This window comes from Symphalangus syndactylus, chromosome 15 (assembly GCF_028878055.3).
Source record: "Symphalangus syndactylus isolate Jambi chromosome 15, NHGRI_mSymSyn1-v2.1_pri, whole genome shotgun sequence".
In the NCBI taxonomy this organism is placed as follows: Eukaryota; Metazoa; Chordata; class Mammalia; order Primates; family Hylobatidae; genus Symphalangus; species Symphalangus syndactylus.
The window spans coordinates 21,545,304-21,572,660 of NC_072437.2; the positions used below are offsets into that span (position 1 = coordinate 21,545,304).

Sequence of the window (27,357 nt, forward strand, 5' to 3'; positions counted from 1 at the left end):
CATGCCACCACACCCGACTAATTTTTGTATTTCTAGAAGATCACCACATTGACCAGGCTGGTCTCAAACTCCTGACCTCGTGATGCCCCCACCTCGGCCTCCCAAAGGTGGCATGAGAAACCGCAGCCGGCCTGTTTTTTTGTTTGTTTGTTTGTTTGTTTGAGATGGAGTCTCGCTCTGTCAACTCTACTCCTAGATTCTAGTTATTTCACACACTAATACATGGTTTTTGTTTTTTTAAAGAAGATCAACGCAATATGAAAGCATACAAATTCTGAGTGGGGTTGGCCACGGCAGGTTGTCTACAAAGTTATAACCTATACACTGGCTTTGTTTTATGTTTGATGGAAGTGTATAAAACATTATCAGCTTTTAAAAAATTATTCTTCAGAAACTTCATACAAATTAATTTTGTTTCCTAATCTAATTAAACTATATTTTTGTGTTTAGTTCATAAAATTACAAAGACAAATTTCACTATAAAAACACACAAAACTAATTCTATCAGGATCAGAATAGGAAATTCATTTAAAATTCTCTAAAACACAAAATTTCAAAGCCAAAAAAAGAATGTGGCTGGGCGCGGTGGCTCACACAGTGGCTCAAGCATTTTGGGAGGCCGAGGCAGGTGGATCACCTGAGGTCAGGAGCTCAAGACCAGCCTGGCCAACGTGGCAAAACCCTGTCTCTACTAAAAAATACAAAAATTAGGTGGGCGTGGTGGCACGTGCCTGTAGTCCCAGCTACTAGGGAGGCTGAGGCAGGAGAATCGCTTGAACCCGGGAGGCAGAGGTTGTAGTGAGCCGAGATCGTGCCAATGCACTCCAGCCTGGGTGACAGAGCAAGACTCCATCTCAAAAAAAAAAAGTAAAATAAATTTTAAAGAATTAACATAAAATTGATTCTATTTCAAGAACATAATAAAAATGTAGGCACAGATTAGACTTTTTTTTACATATAGAATCAATTTATATCTAGAAGTTTAAAATATTCTTTTACTGACTTTCACATATAATAACAACACTTTAAATCAGATTCAAGTAGTTCTAAATTAAGTCAATCTTTAAGTGCTACTTACAATCCAGAAGGCAAATTACTAGCTGCAGTGATGCCAAAGAAATACTGCATAGCTTCGACGAGGAGAAAGTCAAATAAGGCTGACAAAACCCAGGAACCCAGCAAAAACGACTGCAAAATAAAACAGCAGAAAAATTATAGAGATAAGTCTCCTAAAAATAAACTAACATTTATTCAGCTAGAATCAGCTCAGAGGTGTGTATTCATATGTATGTGTGTGTGTGTATATATACACACATGCATGTGTGTGTATATATATTCGAAATTATTTGTTTTTATTAAAATAGACTTTAGAAAATGGGCGGGGTAAACCCATATTGCTCAAATGTATTAACCTCCATAATTTTTAAGTATGTTGAAGATATATTTTTAACATGTAAAACACAAACCACTAAGCAAAATAAATTATAATTTTATTAAAGTCAAAGTATTAAAATTTGTATTAGTGTTCACAACTAATACTACATATTATCATTATCACTATTATTATTATGCTAGTGTCTTACATTTTACAATTTTCTTTGGCTAATGTTCATGTGCCTCAAATCAGATAGAGAATAGTGTAACTAAAAAGATAACTGTAAATAACAACACCAAGTTTAACAAAATAAAATCCATTTAAACAAAATTGTTTTCTACAGCCTAAGTAGCAAAGACAAAATACATAAAAACTTACTGCAAATTTTCTGCTTCCATATCTTCTTTCAAATATCCTAAAATTATAAATAAGCAGACTACTGCAGAAAGTATCTTTCAAATCAAGGCAAATTATTCTTCCACATATCAACCTCCAAATCTAGATGGGGATTTAAAAAAGAACAATAAACAAGAGTAAAATTTGTTCGGGTCTCTTCCTTAGCAAATTTGTTATGTTTACACTGCCTATTTTTAATATCCTAAACAAAATCATAACGCACACACCAAAGGAAAACTATATATGTATGTTCTCTGAGCTCAAGTCTCTCATAGTAAAAATTCCTTCCAACAGTGGCACGAAAGGTACTTGAAATTTTTTTGTGCTTATAAGAAAACACATTCTCATTAAGATAACAGAAAACTCCCTATAAGAAATTTTAGGATCACGTTTAGTAAGATTTTTAAAAATTATATACATAAGCTAGAATGAAAGACTAACAAATGTTCATTTTTATGTTACTGAATAAGACAAAGTTGTAACTGAAAAACAACTTAGGTATAAACTCAAAAATATACATTTCTGAGCTTAATTTTAATCATCAACCTACTTCATAGCAACTATGCAAAGTAATTTCTGGCAACTGCTGCTAAATATGACTAGGTTTGAAATATTGGTTTATTTAAGTCATTGTTTCACCCAACTTCTGGTTGCATAAAAAACACACAAGGGGACATACAAAAAAAAAAAAAAAAAAAAAAAAAGAGCTACTCGAAGGCCTATTTTTGAGTCTGCTTAAACATTTTTCAGATTTTTAAAGATAATCCCAATGACATTTGACAAACATCCTAATCTTATTTCCCCTTCACAATGACCTTATGAGATAGGTAAAACAAATATTAATTCCAACTTTTCTTTGTATTTTTATTGTGGTAAAACAGATATAAAAGTTACAATTTTAACTACTGAGTATACAATTCAGTGGTATTAAGCAAATTCACAATATTGTACAACCATCACCACTATCTATTTCCAGAACTCTTCATCATCCTGGACAGAAATGCCATGCTAACTTCCTGTTCCCTCTCCCCTTAGCCCCAGGAAACATTATTCTACTTAATGTCTCTATGAATTTGCTTATACTAGATACCTCATGTAAGTAAGATCATTTATTTGTCCTTTTGCATTTGCTCATTTCACTTTGCATAATATTTTCAAGGTTCATGGTAAAGCATGTATCAATCTCATTCTCATTTATAATTGAATAATATTCTGTGGTATGTATACACCACATTTTGCTTATCCATGTATCTGTTAACAGACATTTGGGTTTCTACCTTTTTGCTATTGTGAATAATGCTGCTGCGAACATTGGTAATAGTAACTCTTTTTTTTTTTTTTGAGGGTCTCACTCTGTTGCCCAGGCTGTAATGCAGTAATGTGATCACATCTCACTGCAGGCTCAACCCTCTGGACTGAATCAATACTCGCACCTCAGCCTCCTGAGTAGCTGGGTGTGCACCACCACACCCATCTAATTTTTGTATTTTTTGTAGAGATGGTGTTTTGCCATGTTGCCCAGGCTGGTCTTGAACTCCTGGGCTCAAGCAATCCATCCGCAAGCGTTGGCCTCCCAAGGTGCTGAGATTACATATGTGAGCCACCACACCCAGCCAACTGTCTTAAGGAAAAAGAGGCACAGAGAAACTATTTGTCTAAAGTCATACAACCTGTGCTCTTGCCAACAGAAATAAGAATACAAATGAGAAGTCTGAGCATATCAACTGTCAAAACATGTCACATATGTCTCTACTCCAAGCAAGACAGCAGGCAGAGTCTTTGTCATGACTGTACTGGCCACCAGAGTTCATCTCACCTGCCAGCCCAGCTGAACTGGGGATGGCTGCCTCTAAGGCTGTGTTGAGGCCATGGCTGGGCTCAAGGAGAAACAGTACCAGAGTCACACTGAAACTTTAGGCAGCATATACCTCCATCAGTATGATCAGTGAGGCAGTACACATGAGAGCACATAGGAAACTGTCAAGTACTTTACCAATGTCAGATGATGATGACTGTCATCTCCTCAGAACACCCGATTCAAAAATCATAAGAGCCGGGCGCAGTGGCTCACGCCTGTAATCCCAGCACTTTGGGAGGCCCAGGCGGGTGGGTCATGAGGTCAGGAGATCGAGACCGTCCTGGCTAACACAGTGAAATCCCGTCTCTACTAAAAAAATACAAAAAATTAGCTGGGCACGGTGGCAGGCGCCTGTAGTGCCAGCTACTCGGGAGGCTGAGGCAGGAGAATGGCGTGAACCCAGGAGGCGGAGCTTGTAGTGAGCCGAGATAGCGCCACTGCACTCCGGCCTGGGCGAAAGAGCGAGACTCCCTCTCAAAAAAAAAAAAAAAAAAAAAACAAAAAAAACCGTAAGAGGCAGCTCCAAGTCCTCTATCCCCACATTTAATATTACAATGAAAATACTCTACTCAGAGATAAGCTCTGAGAGCCACTAAGAAAATCTGGGGATTAAGGAAATTGAGAGTTTGTAATTACTAAGATATAACAAACTGCATTTCCAGAACCCCATTTTTTTCAGTTAATGAAAATAAAGCTGCTAGCTACAGTTTTAAATAATTTATGTGTTGCAATCATACTCAAGGACACAAAACTATGAGAGCTGATATGAGAATAAACCACTGCATATTATTATACAGGTGAATGTCCCCTAAAGATTGATAACTGGCTACCGGCTTACACTCAGCAAAGCACTGCTTCTGCAACTCAACCTAAAGAAAACTGACTGTACCTCTGCATTAACTGCCAAAATCTGGAGGTTTAGAACTTAAAAAATAAAGCCCTTCATCAACTGAGCCCTCCTGGACTTCTCCAATCTAAGCCTGGGTTTGTCTCAAAGCATGCTTCCTGTATCACACTCCTAAGGGTCTGAAATTCATGTTACTTCCTGCAGTAAAATGCCCTTCCCTCTCTTCATTGCTAATTAACAGTCATCCCTTCTTTCGGACCAAACTGAAAGCTCATACCCCTAAGACTCTCCAGAGGTATGCCCCCAATACTGGTCCCTATTTCCTGTATCACCCCCCAAGGATATCGTGTACACCTGTGACCTATAGAATCACGTTCTTATGTGTATGTGTGTGTTTAGATTTCCCAAGGCGGAACTGAAACTCCCATATCTCTCATGAATACACACTGAGAGCCTTTTGGGTGTTTTAAGTGTTAATGTGGATGTGGCTATTCCCATTTCTGGACAGAAGAGTGGTCCTCTTCCATCCAAGCAGGTCACCACCTTTAAAGCACAGATGCCCACAGAGTGGGCTTAGCCAAATGAACCAAATTAACTCCAGAAATTAGGAAGGTATCAACTAAAGGCCCAGGGGGCCTTTACATTAGTGGTCCTCAAAGCCAGCCATACACTAGAATCCCCTAGGAGTTGTTTTTAAATGTAGAGCAATGCCCAGTCGCCACCACCAGACTCTGTGACTCAGTTGTTCTGGGCTGAGATACTGGGTTTATATAAATCTAGGTATAAATTATACCTTCACATAAGTACAGATATGGAGACAGATCTTTGAAGTTTTTCCAGGTGATTCTAATGTGTCCAGGGTTGAGAATGACTGCATTATAGCAACTGAAATAATACAGAAGCTATACTATCTTCTGACAAATCAGTAATATGGATAAATAATACGGATAAATAACTGAAAGACCTGCACAGGAAGTTGGTGAAGCCAATCTGAGCAATGGTATTAATTATATCACTATGAAGAAAAGGTGCCAGAAATGGATTATTGTGCTTAAAATGGGCTAACCAAGTGTTCAGCAAAGAAAGGGTGGCAGTCATATACCAGAACTTGCACTAACACTCCAATTCATAGACAAGAACCCAGCACCAGCATTTTCAACAAGATCAGTCCAGAAACCTTGAAAAGCGCTTCTGCTCTTTCCCACAGCAGAAATTCAAGAGAAATGTCTTACTTCATTTAATCACCACTGTAAAAGTTATCATAAATTCATAATCTGATACAACTGACAGAGCCTAGCTCCTCTAATCAAATATTCAAATTGAGAAAAGGTTTTGGCAAAGCTAAGTATGCATATTGGGCATTAAAAAAAGATTTAACATTGTTTTTAATTCCCTTGAAGTTATAAATTGCACTTCTCTGAGTAAAAAGTGAAACTGAAAACAAATGTGCCTAATAAAAGGAAATATTGCCATTGCTTCATTATTATCTGTTTTGCTGAAAAATCAATAAATACAACTAGAAAAGTTACTTAAAGAAATATTAATAATAAATATTTCTTACAAATTGGGGGCTTTGCAGGACGAAAAGCAGGAAGAAAAAGCAAATCTAGAAAAAAAAACTGTCCTCTCTCCTCCTAGGGGCCAATGAGGCAGAGCTCACCTGGAAGTCGTTCTTGACTGCGTGGAGGTCATACACAAAGAGCTTCTGGCAGTGAGGCAGGAGGAGGGCTAGCAGGAGGGAGAGGGCACTGGGGACCAGCAGAAGGCTCTTCGACAGAGGCGCCTTGTCTGGAGGGAAAAAGGAAACCACTTTCAGAATGATTGTTCCTAAGATTTAAAAAGCCACATGGGTGAAAAGCAAGAGAATTCATTTATTTTAAATCAGAATGAAAACAAAGTCCAGAAACTCTGAAATTTGGTTCTAACATCCACTTTCAAAACATCGACCTGGCGATGTAAGTGATCAAAAGACACTGGAAACAAGCAGAATGCCCTAGCAGGGATTCATTGCCAGTTGGCTCTTAAATGAGACCAAGTTTACGCCAGAACTTCCACAGAACCCCTTTCAGAAAATGGCTACCCAAGTGTAAAGAAATAGCGAAGTGTGTTTTCTATCAAATCAGCCAGTTAGCTCCTGAGCATGCACAAAACTCATACATATATAAAAATACCTTTTTAATTTCATTTTTTAATTGATACATATTAGGGAACACACTTTGGGAGTACATGTGATAATTTGATACATTCATATAATCACATCCAGAGAGAGTCTCACTTTGTCGCCCAAACTGGAGTGCAGTGGCGCAATCTCGGCTCACTGCAACCTCCACCTCCCAGGTTCAAGCAATTCTCCTGCCTCAGCCTCCTGAGTAGCTGGGATTACAAGCACGTGCCACCACGCCTGGCTAATTTTTGTATTCTTAGTAGAGACCATGTTTCGCCACGTTGGCCAGGCTGGTCTCAAACTCCTGGGCTCAAGCAATCCTCCTGCCTCGGCCTCCCAAAGTGCTGCGATTACAGGCATGGGCCACGGCACCCAGCCCGGGTAATTATCTTAAATATCTCTCTTTTATTGAGGCTGAATTATTCTCTTCTAGCTATTTTGAAATGTACGATAGATTGGTGTCAACTACAGACACCCTCCTGATCTACTGAACACCAAGTCTTATTTCTTCTAAGTGTATATTTGTACCCATTAACCAACCTCTTTTTATCCCCCTCTCCCTCCTACCCTTCCCAGCCTCTGATAACCACCAACCTACTATCTTCATGAGATCCACTATTTTAGTTTCCACGTGTGAGAACATGCAATCTTTGTCTTTTTGTTCTTAGCTTATTTCACTTACATGTCTTCTAGTTCCATCCATGCTGCTGCAAATGATAGGATTTCATTCTTTTTATAGCTGAATAATATTCCACTGTGTGTGTGTGTGTGTGTGTGTATACATATACACATAAAATTTTCTTTATCCATCATCCATTTTTTTTCCATTCATTGGAAACTCAAAAAAGGGAACTAGTCAATAAAGATGAAAGTATACAACAAAAAAGGCCAGGCCTGGTGGCTCACATCTGCATTGATGGACACTTCAGTTGATTCCACATTTTGGCTATTGTGAATAGTGCTGCAACAAGCATGGAAGTGCAGATATCTCTTTGATATATTGATTTCCTTTCTTTTGAATATATATCCAGTAGTGGATCATATAGTAGTTTTATTTATTTATTTTTTTAAGAACCTCCATACTGTTTTCCATCGTGACTGTACTAATTTACATTCCCACCAACAGTGTACCAGGGTTCCCCTTTCTCCATATCCTGGCTAGCCTCTGTTTTGTTTGGTTGTTGCTGTTTTTGAGACAGAGTTTTGCTCTTTCGGCCAGGCTGGAATGAAGTGGTGCGGTCTTGGCTCACTGCAACTTCTGCCCCCGGGTTCAAGTGATTCTCCTGCCTCAGCCTCCCGAGTACCTGGGATTACAGGCACCCACCACCATGCCCAGCTAATTTTTATATTTTTAGTAGAGACGGGGTTTCACCATGTTGGCCAGGCTGGTCTTGAACTCCTGATCTCAGGTGATCCACCCAACTCAGCCTCCCAAAGTACTAGGATTACAGGCATGAGCCACCGTGCCCAGCAGCCTGCCTCTGTTATTCCTGTCTTTTTGATAAAAGCCATTCTACCTCAGGTGAAATATGTCATTGTGGTTTTGATTTGAATTTCTCTGATGATCAATAAGGTTGAGCACTTTTCATATGCCTGTTGGCCATTTGTATGTCTTCTTTTGAGAAATGTCTATTCAGATCTTTTGCCCACTTTTGAAATGGATTATTTAGGATTTTGCTATTGAGTTGTTTGAGCTCCTTACAAATTCTGGTTACTAATCCCTTGTCAGGTGGATTAATCTGCAAGTATTGCAAGTATTTTCTCCCATTCTGTGGGTTATCTCTTTGTTGACTGTTTCTTTTGCTGTGCAATAGAAGCTTTTTAGTTTGATTTAATCCCATTTGTCTATTTTTCCTTTGGCTGTCTGTGCTTTTGAGGTCTTACACAAAAAATCTTTGCCCAGACCAATGTCCTGGAGCATTTCTCCAAAATTTTCTGCTAGTAGTTTCATAGTTTCAGGTCTTAGACTTAAGTCTTTAATCCATTTCGATTTCATTTTTATATATAGTAAGAAATATGGGTCTTTCATTTTTTTGCATATGGTTAACCAGTTTTACCAGCACAATTGCCCAAGCACTCTATTGCCCAAGCTGGAGTCCAGTGGCATGATCACAGCTCACTGCAGCCTTGAACTCCTGGGCTCAAGTGATCCTCCCACCTCAGCCTCCCTAGTAGCTGGGACTACAGGCACAAGCCACCACACCTGGCTAATTTTTTTTTGGAGAGAGAGTCTTGCCATGTTCATCAGGCTGGTCTCAAACTCCTAGCCTCAAGTGATCCTCTCGCCTCAGCCTCCCAAAGGGTTAGGATGATAGGCATGAGCCACTGCACCCAGCCCCAACGCAATTTTTTTGAAGGGACTGTCCTTTCTCCATTGTATGTTCTTGGCGCCTTTTTTAGCTGCAAATGCATGGATTTGTATCTGGGTCTTCTAATCTGCTCCACTGGCCTATGTGTCTGTTTTTATGTGAGTATCCTGCTGATTTGGTTACTCTGTAGTGTATTTTGAAGTCAGGTAGTGTGATACTTCACCTTGTTCTTATCCTCAGGATTGCTTTGGCTACTCAGAATCTTTTGTGTTTCCATATAAATTTTAGGATCTTTTTTTCTATTTCTGTGAAGAATGTCATTGATATTTTGAGAGGATTTCATTGAATCTGTAAATTGCTTTGGGTAGTATTGCCATTTTAACAATACTAATTCTTCCCATAAGCATGGAATACCCTTTCATTTTTTTTATGTCCTCTTCAAGTTCTTTCATCAGTGTTTGCTTTCCTTGCACATATATTGCACATCTTTGGTTAATTGATTCCTAGGTGTTTTGTTTTTAAAAAATTAAAAGAGGCTAAAAGTCTTAACACTGCTGACTGTAGTGGCCTCCTGAGATTTTCCACCATGAGTACAGTTGGAGCCCAGGTCAGTTTTCCAGGAGAGGCTAGTATGATCTCTGTCTTGTACTAAAAGCAGTCACGCCCCTCTTCCTCCTTGATCTAGTTATTTACATATTAAGTATGACAGAATTATACTACTGAGGGTATTTTAGAAACTATAAATGTCTTCTCTCTTCCCTCTGATATGAGAGAAAAAAAGAAGCAAATTGTGTTTTCTTCTAGCTCACTTTTTTTTCCAATAGAACAAAATACCAGCTTTTACCTATTCAGGAACATTTCCTCCAAGTATGTCATTTAATCAAAATGTACACTATTGTGAGACATCTAGGTAGCCTCTTCTCTCCCTCTGGTCTTCCTTGGTTCCACCTTTGTGTTTTCATGCCTTCCTCTCTCATAGACCCTGAAAACAAGCCCCTGAAGCTACTTGCTGAGCTAATCCATGGGACAGAACAAGAGCTATGAGAAGGGAAGGGACCTGGGGCCCAGAAGACTTGGCCTTGAACCTTCATTTTCACACTTACTGATGCTTGTCGTTGGACGCAGTATCTGAGCTCTCTGAGCTTCAGTCACCTCATCTGACCTAATTCTCAGGGTTATGCTAAGAATGAGGTAATGCATGTAGAAATGGCTAGCACAGGCCGGGCACGGTGGCTCACGCCTGTAATCCCAGCACTTTGAGAGGCCGAGGCGGGCAGATCACCTGAGGTCAGGAGTTTGAGACCAGCCCGGCCAACATGGCGAAACCCCATCTCTACTAAAAATACAAAAAAATTAGCTGGGCGTGGTGGCAAGCGCCTATAATCCCACTTGGGAGGCTGAGGCGGGAGAATCGCTTGAATCGCTTGAACCTGGAAGGTGATGGTTGCAGTGAGCCGAGATTGTACCACTGCACTCCAGCCTGGGCAACAGAGCAAGAATCCACCTCAAAAAAAAAAAAAAAAAAGAAATGGCTAGCACAGTGTCCGGCCCATGACGGGGACTCAGAAAAATAAAGTGAATCTCAATCTAGGAAAACAGCTGAAATAACATGCTTTCCTTGGAAATAATTACTTTATATAATAACCCTATACCTCCCTTTGTATGGGAGCTCTGTTTTCACTCTATTAAATCCTGCAACTGAAAAAAAAATAATAATAATAAAATAATAACCCTGTAATATTCATAGTATCAAAAGACTAGTCTTGAAAAGTCAAGTGGTACCAGCAGATTTGGTTACAAAAACATGGCTGAGATTTCCATCAAATAATGAAACACTTAAGCTTCATCAGGAACCAAAAACATTGCCTTTTTTTTCTCTTAATATAGTTGTTTCCTCCCATCCTTTTACTGTGAAAAAGTTTACAATTAAGACTTACACTAGGGGTTACATAATGATAATTTTGATAATTCTGTCATTACTTTTCTATTTCTTAGCTGGCCTTCTGTCTTCATTCTCCTTGTATCTCGGTATCACTCTACACTCATGGATTTTTACTTAGTCAATGTGTTACAATCAGTTGCATTCTTTTTCCAACATTCCAACTGTCCAGGTGGAAGACCTTTGACCAGCTCCTATGGCCTTTCAACCATGGCCCTCAATGCCTGCTCTGGCTGCCCCACCTACCCATTTGTCTTCCTTGCTTTAGGCTCACCCGTACCCACCCTGCCCAAGACCTAGAATTTCTCTAAGGATCCCTGTTAGGGAATGTTGGGAAATGGTCTTTAGAAACCAAATCTGAGGCCGGGTGCAGTGGCTGATGCCTATAATCCCAGCACTTTGGGAGACCGAGGCGAGCAAGGTCATGAGGTCAGGAGTTCAAGACCAGCCTGGCCAACATAGTGAAACCCTGTCTCTACCAAAAATACAAAAATTAGCCAGGCATGGTGGTGCGTGCCTGTAGTCCCAGCTACTTGGGAGGCTGAGGCAGGAGAATCACTTGAACCCGGTGGGGGCAGAGGTTGCAGTGAGCCAAGATCGCACCACTGCACTCCAGCTTGGGCAACACAGTAAGACTTTGTCTCAAAAAAAAAAAAAAAAAAAAAAAAAAGAAACCAAATCTGGGTATTAGATGTGCTCACTGTAATTCTGTAATTTTGGGTCCCAATGCTTCTAGCTCTTTCAGTAATCAGAGCTAGAAAATATATTTTTGAAATCATGATTCATAATGATACTTCCAATTCAAATTTAACAATTTAACACTACGGTGCTACGGTGCTATTTTTCTTTTCTTTTTTTGAGATAGGGGCTTCTTGTGTTGCCTAGGCTAGAGTGCAATGGCATGATCTCAGCTGACTGCAACCTCCACCTCCTAGGCTCAAGCAATCCTCCTGCCTCAGCCTCCGAAGTAGCTGGGACTACAAGGGCAAGGCACCACGACCGGCCATTTTTTTTTTTTTTTTGTAGAGACAGGGTTTTGCCATGTGGCCCAGGCTGGTCTTGAACTCCTGAGCTCAAGTGATCTGCTCGCCTCGGCCTCCCAAAGTGCTGGGATTACAGCCGTGAGCCACCATGCCTGGCCTACAGTGCTTTTTCCTAAGCTCTTTGCATTTCTGTCTTTTCTCTCTTAAATATTAATAGTTACCTGCTTGCTTTATCCTAGGTTATACAAAAAATTTTAATATTACAGTATCCATATCATTACAAACAATAAACTATTTATTAAGCCCACTGGGCAAAGTTTAAGATACCATTGAAGTCTTTTTTTTTCTTTTGGTCCTTAGAGTATGTGTGTGTGTATATATATATATATGTATATCTCAACTAAGGATGGGCAGGGTCTTGTGTTCAAAAGCTACTTGAAATAATTCTTTTCCCTAGTGGTTATAACACAGAGATTTGTTTATTTCTGTTTACACTCAATATTAAAGTTTGCTCCTTTCTCCGTTAAAATTTTTGAATATGTTAAATATTTATATTGTTCAAAAACCAAAACCATGAAAAACAAAGGTTTACTTTCACTTCAGTTATTTATCCCCTCTATCCCATACCCCCAACCCACTCCCATAGATACACACTTCTAATAGTTTCTAGCTTAACTCCCCATTTTCTTTTTTAAAAAACAAGTAACACACGTTAACCTATATAAATACACATGTAGACATGGTACAAAAATACACACACTGGCAGTTCCTCATTTCTGCATAGCTCTGATAGGCACAGACTTCAGTTACCATGATTTGGTAAACCACCACCAGCTCTTCAGTACATAGATCATTATGTCAATAAGTCGTGCATTATGACCTTATGATCAGCGACCAATCATGTATGTCACTTCTTTCCAAGTCTGTCAGTGACTTGTCACTGGGCAGCTGTTATTCCATTCATGCACAGACAGTAAAGTATGTAGTTGTGTTGCCTCATCTTCCAATGATAAATTCATGTGACATTTTACAAAAATAGATAATCAAAAGAGGGAACTAGTCAATAAAGATGAAAGTATACAACAAAGAGAGCCAGGCGTGGTGGCTCACATCTATAATCCCAGCTCTTTGGGAGGCCGAGATGGGTGGATCACTTAAGGTCAGGAGTTTGAGACCAGCCTGGTCAACATGGGGAAACCCCGTCTTCACTAAAAATATAAAAAGTAGCTGGGCGTGGTAGCACGCCTGTAGTCCCAGCTACTCGGGAGGCTGAGGTGGGAGACTCACTTGAACCCAGGAGACAGAGACTGCAGTAAGCCGAGATCACACCATTGTATTCCAGCCTGGACGACAGGGAGAAACTCCATCTCAAAAAAAAAAAAAAAAGTATACAGCAAAGAAACCAAAAGTAATAGTGCTGGAAGTGAAATATGAATCAAATGTTATCAGGTTATAAAAGAAATATCAAACCACAGGAATGTTGACACTGCCACCATTCAAGGTGGGCAGCTAGAGAAACTCAGTGAAGGTGAACTTATCAACAGGAAGGTGACTGTGATAGAAAACTGGCTCCCCAAGGAGGTCCACATCCTAATCCCCAGAACCTGTGACTATGTTGGGTTACACAGCAAGGGGGAGTTAAGGTTGCAGACAGAATTGAGGTTGCTAATCAGATGTCCTTGAGATGACATTATCCAAGATATCCAGCTGGATTCGATGCAATCGCAAGTTTTTTTTTTTTTTTTTTTTTTTTTTTTTTTGAGACGGAGTCTTCCTCTGTCGCCCAGGCTGGAGTACAGTGGCACAATCTTGGCTCACTGCAACCTCCACCTACCAGGTTTAGTGATTCTCCTGCCTCAGCCCCCTGAGTAGCTGGGACTACAGGCGTGTGCCACCACATCCAGCTAATTTTTGTATTTTTAGTAGAAACGGGGTTCACCATATTGGCCAGGCTGGTCTCAGACTCCTGACCTCATGACCCACCCACCTCAGGCTCCCAAAGTGCTAGGATTACAAGCGTGAGCCGCTGCGACCAGCCCACAGGAGTCCTTTTAAGTGCAAGAGGGAGGCAGGAGAGTAAGTTTCAGAGTGACAATGTGTAAGAAAGAGTCCACCAGTCACCCTTGGCTTTGAAGATAAAATTGGGTCATGAGTCAAGAAATGTGAGCTGCCTCAAAAAGCTACAAAAGGTGAAGAAACAGATTCCTTCTCAGAGCTTCCAAAAGAAATGCAGCCATGCTGACACCCTGATTTTATCCCAGTGAGATCCATTTTGGATTTCTGGCCTTCAAACTGTAGAATAATAAATTTATTTTGTTTTATGTATTTATTTATTTATTTATTTATTTATTGAGGAGACAGAGTCTCATTCTGTTGCCCAGGCTGGAGTGCACTGGCGTGATCTCAGTTCACTGCAACCTCTGGTGCCTCCCAGGTTCAAGCGATTCTCATCCCTCAGCCTCCCAAGTAGCTAGGACTACAGGCGCACGCCACCACGCCCAGCTAATGTTTTTGTATTTTTAGTAAAGACAGGGTTTTGTCATGTTGCCCAGACTGGTCTCAAACTCCTGAGCTCAGGCAATCTGCCCGCCTCTGCCTCCCAAAGTGCTAGGATTACAGGCATGAGCCACCGCGCCTGGCCATATTTCTTTTGTTTTAAACCATCACGTTTGCGATAATTTGTTAGAGAAGCAATAGTACACTAAAACAGTGATTATGATGTCCCTGAGGAAATGATGCTGGCAAAAATCTACATATTAAGGAAACTATCAGAGATATTTTGTCACATTGAAAGCAAAGAGAATAAAATAATGGAAACTCAGCCAAACTCAGAAAGGTGTATGACAATTCACAAGGTTTAAGATAGATACTCCTTATAAGTTACACAACAGGAAGAAGGCAAACACTGTTCAAACTGCTCTTGGTAAGTTTCTTACAAAGAAATAAAACACTTGAATTCTCAATGTCGCTAATGTTTTTAATAAATTACAGTATGCTGTTTTACTATTTTTTCATTTCCCTATGCATTTATAACTATACATTTGTAAGAGAAAGTCTAAAGTTTTAACATTCTTTCAACAAAGATTTTTAAAAGTCACAGAACAATCCAAATTTTCCCCATTGATTATTAAAATAGCTTTGCCTGGTTTCAACTTGCACAGTCATTTTTACAGTCCTGCATCACCTTGCAAAGCAAGGACTATCTGTGTGTGTTTGTATATACTCTTTCCTAAAACGAGGCTGCAATGTGGTCACTTTGGTATGACCTTCAAGCTCAAATGACAAGTCACTGTCCCTGGTTGTCCAGACCTCCCTACATTCTGGGCCTCCTGCCTCTCCAGCACAACCTCCATTGCTTTGTTCTCAGGAGCCTTTGCTGCAATCAAACTGCACAGCTCACTACCTCCTGAACATGTTGCTTTCTGTTTCAGTGTCTTTGGAAAACTTTTCCAGACTTAAATCTCCAATATCATCAATGCCTTCCTTATTAGCACAGATACTCCCTTATCTAAATCTTATGCAGCCTTCAAATTACAGTTGTTTCTACTTTCCTCCATCAGCCTGAGTGAACCATTTTAGCCTGAAGGGCTTTTCCCCCACTCGGCACCCTCATTCCCACACACTACTATGAGCAGCCAGGGTTTGTACAGTTTTGCTATCCCAACTACAATAAAGATTCCTGAAGGGAGGCCACATGCCTTACTCTTTGCTACATCCACCATAAAGCCTAGCACCATCCCTTGCACAGATGAAACGTCCAGAGCATTAACAGCCAAGATCACAGAAAAGCCTCACTGATGGGGACATTCTCAGATTCTGTGAGGTGCACCTTCATCTTATTCATAAGAAATTCCCTGGGGGCGAATTTACCAGTTACAGTTGACATTGTGGTTATTGTACTCGTTTAAGCATATAAAAATAGCCCAACTATTTCCTCTCTGGTAAGGTCTCGTAAGCATCTAAACTGGAACCATTAGTAAAGTGGTTGCATACTTTCTTCATGACCAAAATGCAAACAAGGCTCCACGGAATCTAAAATCTAACCGAGTTCCTCATTGCCTAGTAATTCAAAAGTAGAAGACAGCACCATGACTATGAGCCTAACCAACCTAAATCCTTTCTTGAGCCATTTCAGCCTCAATTTTCCTCACCTGTAAAATGGAGATGAGAACCTACCTCAAAAGTGTTACGAGAAGAAAATGAAATAAAAGAATGAATATAGGGGCTGGGCACAATGGCTCATGCCTATAATCCCAGCACTTTGAGAGGCCAAGTCGGGCAGATCACTTGAGGTCAGGAGTTTGAGACTAGCCTGGCCAACATCGTGAAGCCCTGTTACTACTAAAAACACAAAAATTAGCTGGGCATGGTGGGGTGGGGGGCGCCTGTAATCCCAGCTATTCAGGAGGCTGAGGCAGGAGAATCACTTGAACCCAGGAGGTGGAGGTTGCAGTGAGCCGAGATTGTGCCATTGCACTCCAGCCTGGGCAACAAAGCGAGATTCTGTATCAAAAAAAAAAAAAAAAAGAATGAATATAGAGAATATTGCTCCTACCACCAGCACCATCACAACACTCCAGGCTTCCCCCATTAAAGGCAAGCTCCTTTGTGACTCTGACAGGACTGCAGATGGAGCAGGGGTGATGTAAGTGCAAGGGGCAGCTTGATCCATGTTTCCTTCAACTTGAGTTTCCACCTGTCCTTGTGCAGTGGACCCCATCATTCCTTCCTCTTCCTTGCCAGCTTCTGAGCAACTCAACATGACTCAAGAAAGTCACCCAGCTGAGCTACAAGATTTCACCATAAATTCTTGGTCTCAAGTCTCAAGGTGACACTCTCCACTGACCAGCATTTCCACTGATTTTCTCGAGTATATCTGCTCTACAACTTCTTATCTCACACCATCTCTTCCTCTCTCCTCAAACCTCCCTAATTCACACTCCCAACTTGAATACCAAACTCCCAACACATGCACCAAATGAATAAATGAATGGTTTGCTTTGGTATTCTCAATTATTCTCTAAATATGAGTAGGCATCCACCTGTACCATGCATTATTCTAGGTCCTGAGGCATAGCAATAAACTGTGGACAAAGTCCCTAGCCTTGTGGTTTAGAGTCTAGACAGGACAGAAAAACAACAACAAACAAAACAAGGTAGATATACATTATGTCAGATGGAAATAAATCCTACGAGAAATGAACTAGGGAAAATACAACCTGTGGCTTTGTTATTTACCACATATTTCCCGTCTCTTCCCAAACACATGGTAGGACTGCTCCCCACCCCCACTCCCAAATGAAGTAAGGCATGGCAATGTGACTTGCTCTGGCCAAGTAAATGAAAGCTATGTCACTTCCAGGAGGACCCTTTAAGACCAGGGAATCATTCTTGCTCTTTTCATCTGCCAATGTGCAAGATGGTGGTTACCCTATCAGCCAGCTCCCAGGGCTGACGACAGTGCGGAGTGGACCCCTCCTAGGTAACTAGCAGTGGAGATGGAACACCAGTGAGATGCAAGCCTTGTCTCGGGTTCCTGATATTTCAGAGTTGTTTGCTACCGCAGCATAACTGGGGAAGGAGGGGTGCCGTCTTTTTTTTTTTTTTTTTTTTTTTTTGAGATGGAGTTTTGCTCTTGTTGTCCAGGCTGGAGTGCAATGGCACAATCTTGGCTCATTGCAACCTCCGCTTCCTGGGTTCAAGGGATTCTCCTGTCTCAGCCTCCCGAGTAGCTGGGATTACAGGCATGCACCACCACGCCTGGCTAATATTGTATTTTTAGTAGAGATTGGGTTTCTCCGTGTTGGTCAGGCTGGTCTCGAACTCCTGGCCTCAGGTGATCCGCCCTCCTTGGCCTCCCAAAGTGCTGGGATTACAGACATGAGCCACCGCGCCCGGCCAAGGGGTGCCGTCTTATCCAACCTGGTTAGGGAAAACCTTCTTGTAATGTGGATTTGGGCAGAGACCTGAAGATGTAGGCCTTGCAGATATCTGAGGGAAGGGTGATTCTGGAGGAAAAAAAAGCAAGTACACATGCTCTGAGTTGAAAACATGCTCAACATGATTAAGAGACGATAAGGCTGCCAACTGGCAAAAGCAGAATGAGCACAAGGCAGACATGGAGGGAGCTAACGTCAAACAAGTGGCGGTGAGGGGAATGGTCCAGAGCCCTACAGGCCATCATGAGGACTTTAACCTTTCCTCTGGATGTGACAGGGTGCTTTGGGGAGGTCTAAGTAGAGGAATAACATGGTTGGACATGTTTTTGAATGATCACTTTGGTTGCTAAATTGAGAAGAAATTACAGCAAGGCAACGGTGGAAGACAGCAGACCAGTTAGAAGGCTGTTAGAGAATCCAGGGAAGAAAGGAGGATGTTCAAACCAGCAGGGTGGAGGTGGAGATGAAGGGGGAGGTCGGAACTGGGATATGTTGTGAAGGTATTGCAGGCAGGATATGCTGACTAACTGGGTGTATGGGCAGATGGAGAAGTCAAGAATAAAACTAAGTTTTGTTCTGGACAACTGGAAGAACTGTTGGCAGTTACTGAGATGGCCCTAAGTTACTAACATGTTGTCTTTCCTACCTACAAGATCTGGGCCCATCTTGCAACATGCTCTCCCAAGCCTTCACCTGCCAGGTCTCTCTCTCCTCTCTACCAGTGCCACTCAAAATAACCAGTCTGCAAAGTGCTACCAGCTCACAGTGGGGTCAGAGTTTGTGCCAAATGTGAATCAACACACTGCCTCCTTCAGGGATGAAGTCCTGCTATGAAAACATATCAACTAAACATGTGCTGTGCTCAAATGTCACCTTATCCTTTGTCCTGCTTTTTTCATAGCACTTAACAGTGGATTTAATAGTGATTCATCAACTCTATGATTCAATAGAATCATATTATTTTTAGTGCCACTAAAAAATAAACGCTGCCAAATATAATTCTAAGACGTCATCAATTATAAGGCATGTTCCAATTTTAGAATCATTAAAACGTGGGAATAAATGCATTTTAGAATCAAGGAAATATGTTTCTTGGTCTATTGTCCATCCCCCCATCTTCAGTCTCCACTAGAACACAAGCTTATTTAGGGCAGCAGCTTTGTCTGGTACATTCCCTGTTGCAGCATCCCTCATGCCTCTAATAGGACCTGGCACATAAAGGCAGTCAAGAGTGTTTGTTAAACAAAAGGGGAGTGATGTGAAGGAGGTGCTCACATACTGGCAGGAGCAACCCAAGTGTCCACTGGCAGATGAATGGATAAACGGGTAAACAAAATGTGGCATACACATATAATGGAATTTAATTCAGCCTTAAAAAGGAAGGAAACTCGCACATGCAACAACATGCATGAACCTTGAGGACATTATGCCATGTGAAATAAGCCAGTCACAAAAAGATAAATATTATATGATTCCACTTATTTGCAGTACCTAGAGTAATAAAATTCACAGAGGCAGAAAGTAGAAAAGTGGTTGCCAGAGGCAGGGTACCGCAGGGGGAGGAAGGGGGAAATGCGAAGTTGTTTAATGGGTACAGAGTTTCAGTTCTGCAAGGTGAGAAGAGTTATAGACATCGGCTGCACAATATGAACGTACTTAATACTACTGGACTATACACAAAAATAGTTAAGGTTGTACATTTTATATTGCGTACATTTTACCACAATTAAAAATTAAAACTAAATATAAGCAAATATTTACTGAACTAATAACTGACCCTATTTACATAGCCATTTTAATTCTGTCCAGGACCAAACAAACCCCTAAAAATACAGATCTGATAATTACCATTAAGTATTCCTCTCAAGATGAGCAAAAATCAGATCTCAAAAACCTATGTGGAAAGCAATAATACACAAATATCCAAAAAGTTGCACATCACAGGATAAGTATACAGTCTCATTATAGACAACAAGATTCACTCATCAACTCAAGATTTGTACTTTTACTACGTAAAAATTTTAACTCAAAAAAAACCTTTAAATAATTATTAAACTCTAGTTAATAACAATGCAATTTAAGTGCTTAGAGAAAATGTGACTATAATTTACTTTGAAATGCATTTTAAAAAATAATATGGTACTGATCAAATAAATAGAGGGATCGATATTTGCTAAAGCCAACATAGTAAAATGTTAATTGTAGAATCTAGGTGGTGGGTATATGGGTGTTCAGTGTACCCCTCTTTCTACTTTGTGGCATGTTTGAAATTTTTCATAATTAAAACATTGGGTGGGGGGTGCACAGTGAATCATAGAATCTGAGAGCTGAGAAAGGACTTCAATGAAGCAAAAGTTAATAGAACTGAAATGGGACGTAGATAAATCCACAAATATAGTTGGAGAATTCAGCACTCTTCTCACAGTAATGGAAAATACAAGTAAACAGAAAATCACTGTTATGGACTGAATGTTTCCTCCTAAAATTTGTATGTTGAAGCTCTATGTTGACTATGTTTGGAGATAGGCCCTTTAAAGAGGTAATTAAGGTTAAGTGAGGTAGTAAGGATAGATGGAGCCCTAATTCAATGTGACATGTCTTTATAAGGGAGGGACCCAGGGATGCTTGCACACACAAAGGAAAGACCATGTGATGACACAGCTAGAAGCCAGCAGGCTCCTGCAAGGCCCCAGGAGAAACCAAACCTGTCAAAACCCTGAGCTTGGACTTCTAGCTTCTGGGTCTGTGAGAAAATTAATTTCTGTTCCTTAAGCCACCCAGTCTGTGGTATTTTGTTATGGCAGCCCAAGCTGACTAGTAAAATCAGTAAGGATATACAAGACCTGAAAAACATTATCAACCAATTTGGCCTGATTGACATTTATAGAACACTCCACTCAACAACAGCAAGTTACACATTTTTTCAAGTGCATATGGAGCATTCACTAAAATAGACTATATTCTGGGCATAAAAGAGTCCTCAAAAAATTTAAAGGAATTAAAGTCATATAAAGCATGTTCCTTGGCCACAAAAAAATTAGAAGCCAACAACAGAAAGATGGAAAATCCCCCAAATATGTGAAAACTCAACAACACATTTCTAAACAATATCTGGGTCAAAGAGGAAGTCACAAAGGAAATTAGAGTATATTTAAAATAGAATAAAAAATGAAGCACAACCAAGCAAAATTTGTGGACTGCAGATAAAGCAATGCTTAGAGGGGAAAATGTAGCATAAAAATGCTTATATTAGGAAGAAAAAAGGTCTCAAATAATGGTGTAGGTTACAATCTTAAAAAAAAAAAAAAAAGAGAAAGAAGAGCAAATTAAAACCAAAGCAAGCAGATATAAAGAAATAATTAAGAGTAGAAATCAATGAAATGGAAAAACCAAACTATATAGAGACAAATCAATGAAACTCAAAGCTGGTTCTTTGAGATCAATAAAACTGATACACTTCTAGCAGAAATCATCAGGACAAAAAGAGAGAAGACACAATTATCAATATCAGGAATAAAGAGGGGGCATCTCTACTGATCCCAGAGACATTAAAAGGATAGTAAGAAGTTGCACAACAATGTGAATGTACTTAATGTCACTGAACTATGCACTTAAAAATAGTTAAAATAGTAAGTTTTATGTTATGTATTTCTCATCACTACTAAAATTTCTTTTTTTTTTTTTTTTTTTTTTGAGACGGAGTCTCGCTCTGTCGCCCATGCTGGAGTGCAGTGGCGCAATCTCGGCTCACTGCAAGCTCCGCCTCCCGGGTTCACGCCATTCTCCTGCCTCAGCCTCTCCGAGTAGCTGGGACTACAGGCGCCCGCCACCACACCCGGCTAATTTTTTTATTTTTAGTAGAGACGGGGTTTCACCGTGGTCTCGATCTCCTGACCTCGTGATCCGCCCGCCTCGGCCTCCCAAAGTGCTGGGATTACAAGCGTGAGCCACCGCGCCCGGCCATCACTACTAAAATTTCTTATCACAACTAAATTTTTCTTTGAAAGGGAATGTTAGGAAATACTTTATGCCCATAAATTTGATAACTTAGATGAAACAGGCAAACTCCTTGGAAGACACAAACTACCAAAGCTCATTCAAGAAGAAATGGGTAAATTAAAAAGTCCTATAGATATTATGAAATTGAATTTATAGTTAAAAGGCTTCCAACAAAGAAAACTCCAAGCCTGATGGCTTCGGGGGAGAATTCTACCAAGCATTTAAATACCAATTCTATACAAACTCTGTTACAACATGGAAAAATAGAAAACACTTTCCAACTCATGTTATGAAGCCAATGTTACACTGTTAGCAAAGCCAGACAAAGATATTAAAAGGCAAAAAATAGACCAATATACTTTATGAACATATTAACAGATGCAAAATTTTCAATAAAACATCAGTAAATCAAACCTGGCATTATATAAAAAGAATACATCATGACCAAATAAAGCTTATCCTGGGAATGCAAAGCAAATCAATGTAATTTACCATATCAACAAGTTATAGTATACTATGAAACCATTCTCATCCTGCCCAATTACTGCTTATTCTATGAAACCAATTTGTCATCAATCCATAAGGCTAAACTGACCACTTACTGCTATGTAATTACCAATGGGCTATCCCTTTGATCTAACCTCAATTATTAATTACTAATATAACCAACTAGTAACTACTAATACCAACCAACATTTATTAAGCACTTAGGAAGTGGAGGTATTAGCATGACACTTTATGTGTGCTACTTTGCTCCTGCCACTCCCACTACAGGGCCTATGTGCCTGTTACTCTCTCTACCCAAAATGTTCTTCCCATGTCCAGCTTATTCTCACCATTGAGTCCTCATTTCAAAGAGCACCACCTCAGAGTGGCCTCCCGTCGTGGTTTTTTGCTTTTGAGTTCATCATCCTGGTTAATTTACTCTGTGGCATTCTTTACTACTTGAAATTCTTTGTTTGCTTGTCTGTCTCCTTCATCAGAATGTAAACTCTATGAAGATAGGATCCTAGTTGTCTTGCTCACTGCCATATCCCCATAGCCAGAATGCCACCACTTAGCACACAGTTGCCTTTCAGTAACTATGTGGTGAATGAATTACTTACATGGTTTAATCCTCAAAATAACCCTATGAGGCAGACATCACTCTTCTCAGATTTATACAGAAGACAAAACTGTGACTCGGAGAGTACATTACCTATCCATGATATAAAATGTCTTAGCCGGGGTTCCCCTGAGAGTAAAAGATGAGACAAAGGCTTCCAGGCAGGGACTTTATTTTGAAATGTGATCCCAGGGGGCAGTAGTGAAGGACACAGGGAGCGAAACAGAGGAAGAGTCCAAAGAAGGGCACTGTCAAGTAGGCGATCACCATGAGTGACAGATGTTTCTGACAGGTGCTGGAACCTGCAGGACTTTCTGAGAAGCCTTGTGAATGTGTCTCAACTACCATCCCAGGTGGAACAGGGCAGCATTTTTATCTATCAGCTTCCATCCTCAATGGTCTAGAGTGGCCACAGAAAAGAAGCCCCACGGGAGGAACAGAGAAATAAGAACCAAAAACCAGCTTACACACCAAATGGGACTCTGTAGAAATAGAATAAAAGGTGAGGCTGAGTACACTGAAACCGCGCAAGAAGAGGCTAGTGAGCAGCAGAACGAGAATTCAAGCTCTGATAATCCGGACTACAAACACAACTGACTACACTGCATTGCCATATAGTGCCAAAGTTCAAACAAATTTTCACCTTCATGGTGGATTTCAAGTGAAAGACATACACAATCACAAACAGCACTAACAGAAATCAAAGTGGTGCCCTGTGTAACAAAAGTAAATGTAATTGTGAACGAAATATAAAAAGACTGCAGTTTGTGGAGGCTGCAACACAGATCCAAGAAATCCATTTCTAGGAATTTAGCCCAAAGTAATTATCATAAATGTGCACAAAGATTCTGCTACAAAAATGTTTATCACAGCACTGTTTATAATAGTGAAAAGACCAAAAACAATATAAATATCTAATTGGGAAATGAGTAAATTATGTCCTATCCATAAAAATGGAATAATATTCAACATTAAGAAATAGGTTGTAGAAAAATATTTCACACCTTGGAAAGATGTTCCTAAATAGTAACTGCAAAATATTCTAGTGGTATTATTATACAAAAATAATATATACTTTTCTTTAAAAAGCACCTACCAAAATATTAACAGTGATAATCTCTGGTCTGTTCACGGGAGATCTTAATTTTTTACAAAAAAAAAATCTATTTGACAATTAGAAAAAATAATTTGTAACTAGTTACTAATTCAAGAAAAAGATCCATATGGTGAATCCTTATGCATTGAGATGGGGCAAGTCACTAGCAATCTTCCGCCTCTCTGTGAGCAGAGCCAGGAAATGGTTCATACATACAGAACCCAAGCAGAGATCAAACAGAAGGTTAAGAAAAAGTCACTTCTCTGCAGGAGATCCTTTCACCTTTGAAAATGTGGATGCTACAAATTTTGAGAATAACAGACAATGCATTAATCTAAAAGTAAAAATGCAAAGTACCTCTCTGGCAAAGATAACATAAAAATATAAAGTTTAAGAATTCCTTTTGGGTCTGATTTCTCTTTGGTTTGACCCAAGTACATAGTCATTTCTTTGAGGCAATAAATACTAATCAGGCTTGGGTGACTATGTATTATCCTAAAATAAATATTACAGTATATGTGGATTATTTTATGCCAGGCACTGTGCTAATAAAAGCTATTTACATGTAATACCATCTCAGTGAATTACTATAATAGCCTTGAAGCAGGAATTAATTATCAGCATTCTCTAGGTGAAGAAATAAACTAAGAAAGGCTAAATAACTCACTGAAGGTCACAGCTAGTTAGTAGAGGGGCTGGGATTTGAACTTGGTTCTGCCTGACTATAAAGAAACCATTTCTTTCTAATATATAAGAAGGAAGTATGATAACTTTATATGCATACTATTTTGATACTTAAAATATATCTTTTTGGTTCCTCAAAAAGTCAAGCACAGAATTACGACATGACCTAGCAATTCCACTCTGAGGAATATACCTAAGAAAACTGAAAACACAGGGGTTTTTTTTTTTCCCACAAAAACCTACATACAAATGTTCATAGTAGCATTATCATAACACAAAAAGTGGATACAAACCAATGTCCATCAACAAATGAACAAAATGTATATCCATACAATAGATTATTGTTCAGTCATAAGAGGAACGGATCCTGATACATGCTACAACATAGATGAACCTCAAATACATTATGCTAAGTGAAAAAAAGCCAGTCATATAAAGTTATGTACTATATGATTCCACTTACATGAAATGTCCAGAATTTAAAAATCCATACAGACTGAAAGCAGATTAGTGTTTGTCAGGGATACTTGGGAGAAGGTAATGGGGCATGACTGCTTAATACAGGGATGTCTAATCTTTTGGTTTCCCTGGGCCACACTGGAAAAGAAGAATTATCTTGGGCCACACATAAAGTACACTAACACTAACAATAGTTGATAAGCTTAAAAAAAATTGAAAAAATCTCAGAATGTTTTAAGGAAGTTCACAAATTTGTGTTGGGCTGCATTCAAAGCTGTCTTGGGCCGCATATGGCCCATGGGCTGCAGGGTGGACAAGCTTGGCTTAATGGGTAGTCCGTTTCTTTCTGGCGTGATAAAATGTTCTGCAATTATATTGGGGTTGCTGTTAATTGTACAAAAATGTAAATGTACTGCAAGTCAATAAGTGAACATTTTTAAATGGTTAAAATGGCCAATTTTATCTGAATAATAATAGGTATCTTTTGGGTACTGGAGACACTAACCACAGGCCTTGCAAAGCTTAGTCCTGTGGGCTGTTACAGAAACATTCTAGCTGAAGACAGACAGGTAGGGGAGCAACCCAGAAACTCTGCCTGCCTCCACAAGTCACGCATGTAAAAATACACACGTCAAAAAGCCCTGTATGGCTCACACCCTTGAGAGGAGGGGCCGCCATATCCTACCACAACATTGGTTTTCCTATGTCTGACTACTTAACTATTTGGTAAACTTCTCAGGGTTCTCACAAGAATGGGGTGACCTGGTGTCTCATAAAGTAACTTTCCTATAAAGTTTTTCATCAGAAAGGAGCTAAACCAAAACTAAGGGCAGAAATCCATAAAAGCACAGTAAACCCATGCCTTGCAAGAGACACCTTCCACTTCCACTATGATTTATTCCTCAAGCCTCTGGACTTCCTAGAAGAAAACTTAATGAAACTTAGATTCAGTGACCATGTTAAGGAGGAATGAGTGCCTCCTGGTGATCATCTCAACAAAGACTGTCCAGGGATCAAAAGGTTCCAGGTTTATTTTTGTTACAGCTGTTTCCCTACAGTGTTTAGAAGTAAAACACTGGAAGCCATCCATCAGTCAGCTCCTGTCCCTAATGCACTGGGGAGAATTCAGTGACACTGGACACCTGCCACACTGACCGCTCCTCATGCAGGTCCCCGAACAACTGGGTAGAGTGCCTGGCTCAGGACGGCAGCCAATAAACACTTGTTATCAAAGCAATAGTTATACAGTTTATCAGGAAAATAAGCAGGAGAAAGTGCTAAGAAGTTTCCAGAAAAAAAAAAAAAAAGGCAGGAAAGAGAAGGACTTACCCTCTAGATACAAAAAAATGTGCTCCACATCTAAAATACTTAAACAGTGTGAATTAGAGGGGAGCAAAGAGTGAGCTGTAAAATTTAAAATCTTGGTCCTAAAACAGCACCAAACACAGAGGCCTGCATGCCAGAGATAAGTGTTTCAAATCTGCAAGTCAGCAAAGGCACTGGGCACCTAAATGTTCATTTTGGTCCCACCACTGTGGTGGCCACCAGTTGGGTTTATACTTCTTAGGGAGATTTTATACAAACATTAACACTTTGATTAAATGTAAAAAGCAGTAATACTAAAAGTACTAATTAGACAAGAAATATAATTATAATGAAATAATAATTTTAAAAGCCAAAAGAAGTTTAAAAAATTATGACTGTAACACACAAATACGGGATAAATCAGTTAACAGTTGGAATAACTCTAAATAAAGTAAATCAGGAAGCTTACAGAAAGTTCTGCACCATGTGATAAACTGTAAGAGAGAAAAAATAATACTTTTCAAGTGGGGAAATGTGTGGTTAGTGGCAAGAAAATGTGTTGTAAATTCAAGTGCCTACGGAGGCCAGGCAGGCAGTGAAATGGGGGAGTCGATGGCAAGAAGGTGGGCGCAAGCTCAGTGGACGCTGCCACCCATCTAACAACTCGGCCCTGAGGCTGCCAGATCATCCGCCTCAGGACATCACAGACACCTTGAATTTAGGTCTGAAATAAGCCAGTTTAAAAGTGCTGGCAAGTAACTCTCCTCTCCAACCTGCCCCCCACAACCTCCACAGAGACCAAAGGAAACGCCTGGGGCCTGGAGAAGCACCGCGGGGTGGGCGTCCATCAGCGCAGCTGAGACACCAGAGGGCCGCATGCCGGGGCGAGCGCGGGTAAC

At 40.0% G+C, this 27,357-nt stretch overlaps 1 protein-coding gene across 5 annotated transcripts in view; it reads right to left on the minus strand.

Moving 5' to 3' along the window:
• Positions 1-27,357, minus strand: part of UBAC2 (UBA domain containing 2) — a 182,734-nt gene that overhangs the window by 140,829 nt on the left and 14,548 nt on the right. For 4 of the 5 annotated variants that reach the window (XM_055244010.2, XM_063618965.1, XM_063618963.1 and 1 more), the window contains exons 2-4: positions 6,137-6,264; positions 1,754-1,873; positions 1,079-1,188 (exon numbers count right to left, since the gene is read on the minus strand). In XM_055244010.2, the coding sequence (XP_055099985.1) occupies positions 1,079-1,188; positions 1,754-1,873; positions 6,137-6,264 (358 nt within the window). Of the gene's footprint in view, positions 1-1,078; positions 1,189-1,753; positions 1,874-6,136; positions 6,265-13,158; positions 13,234-27,357 lie in introns of those variants that run through there. The other variant, XM_063618966.1, reaches the window with a different exon arrangement.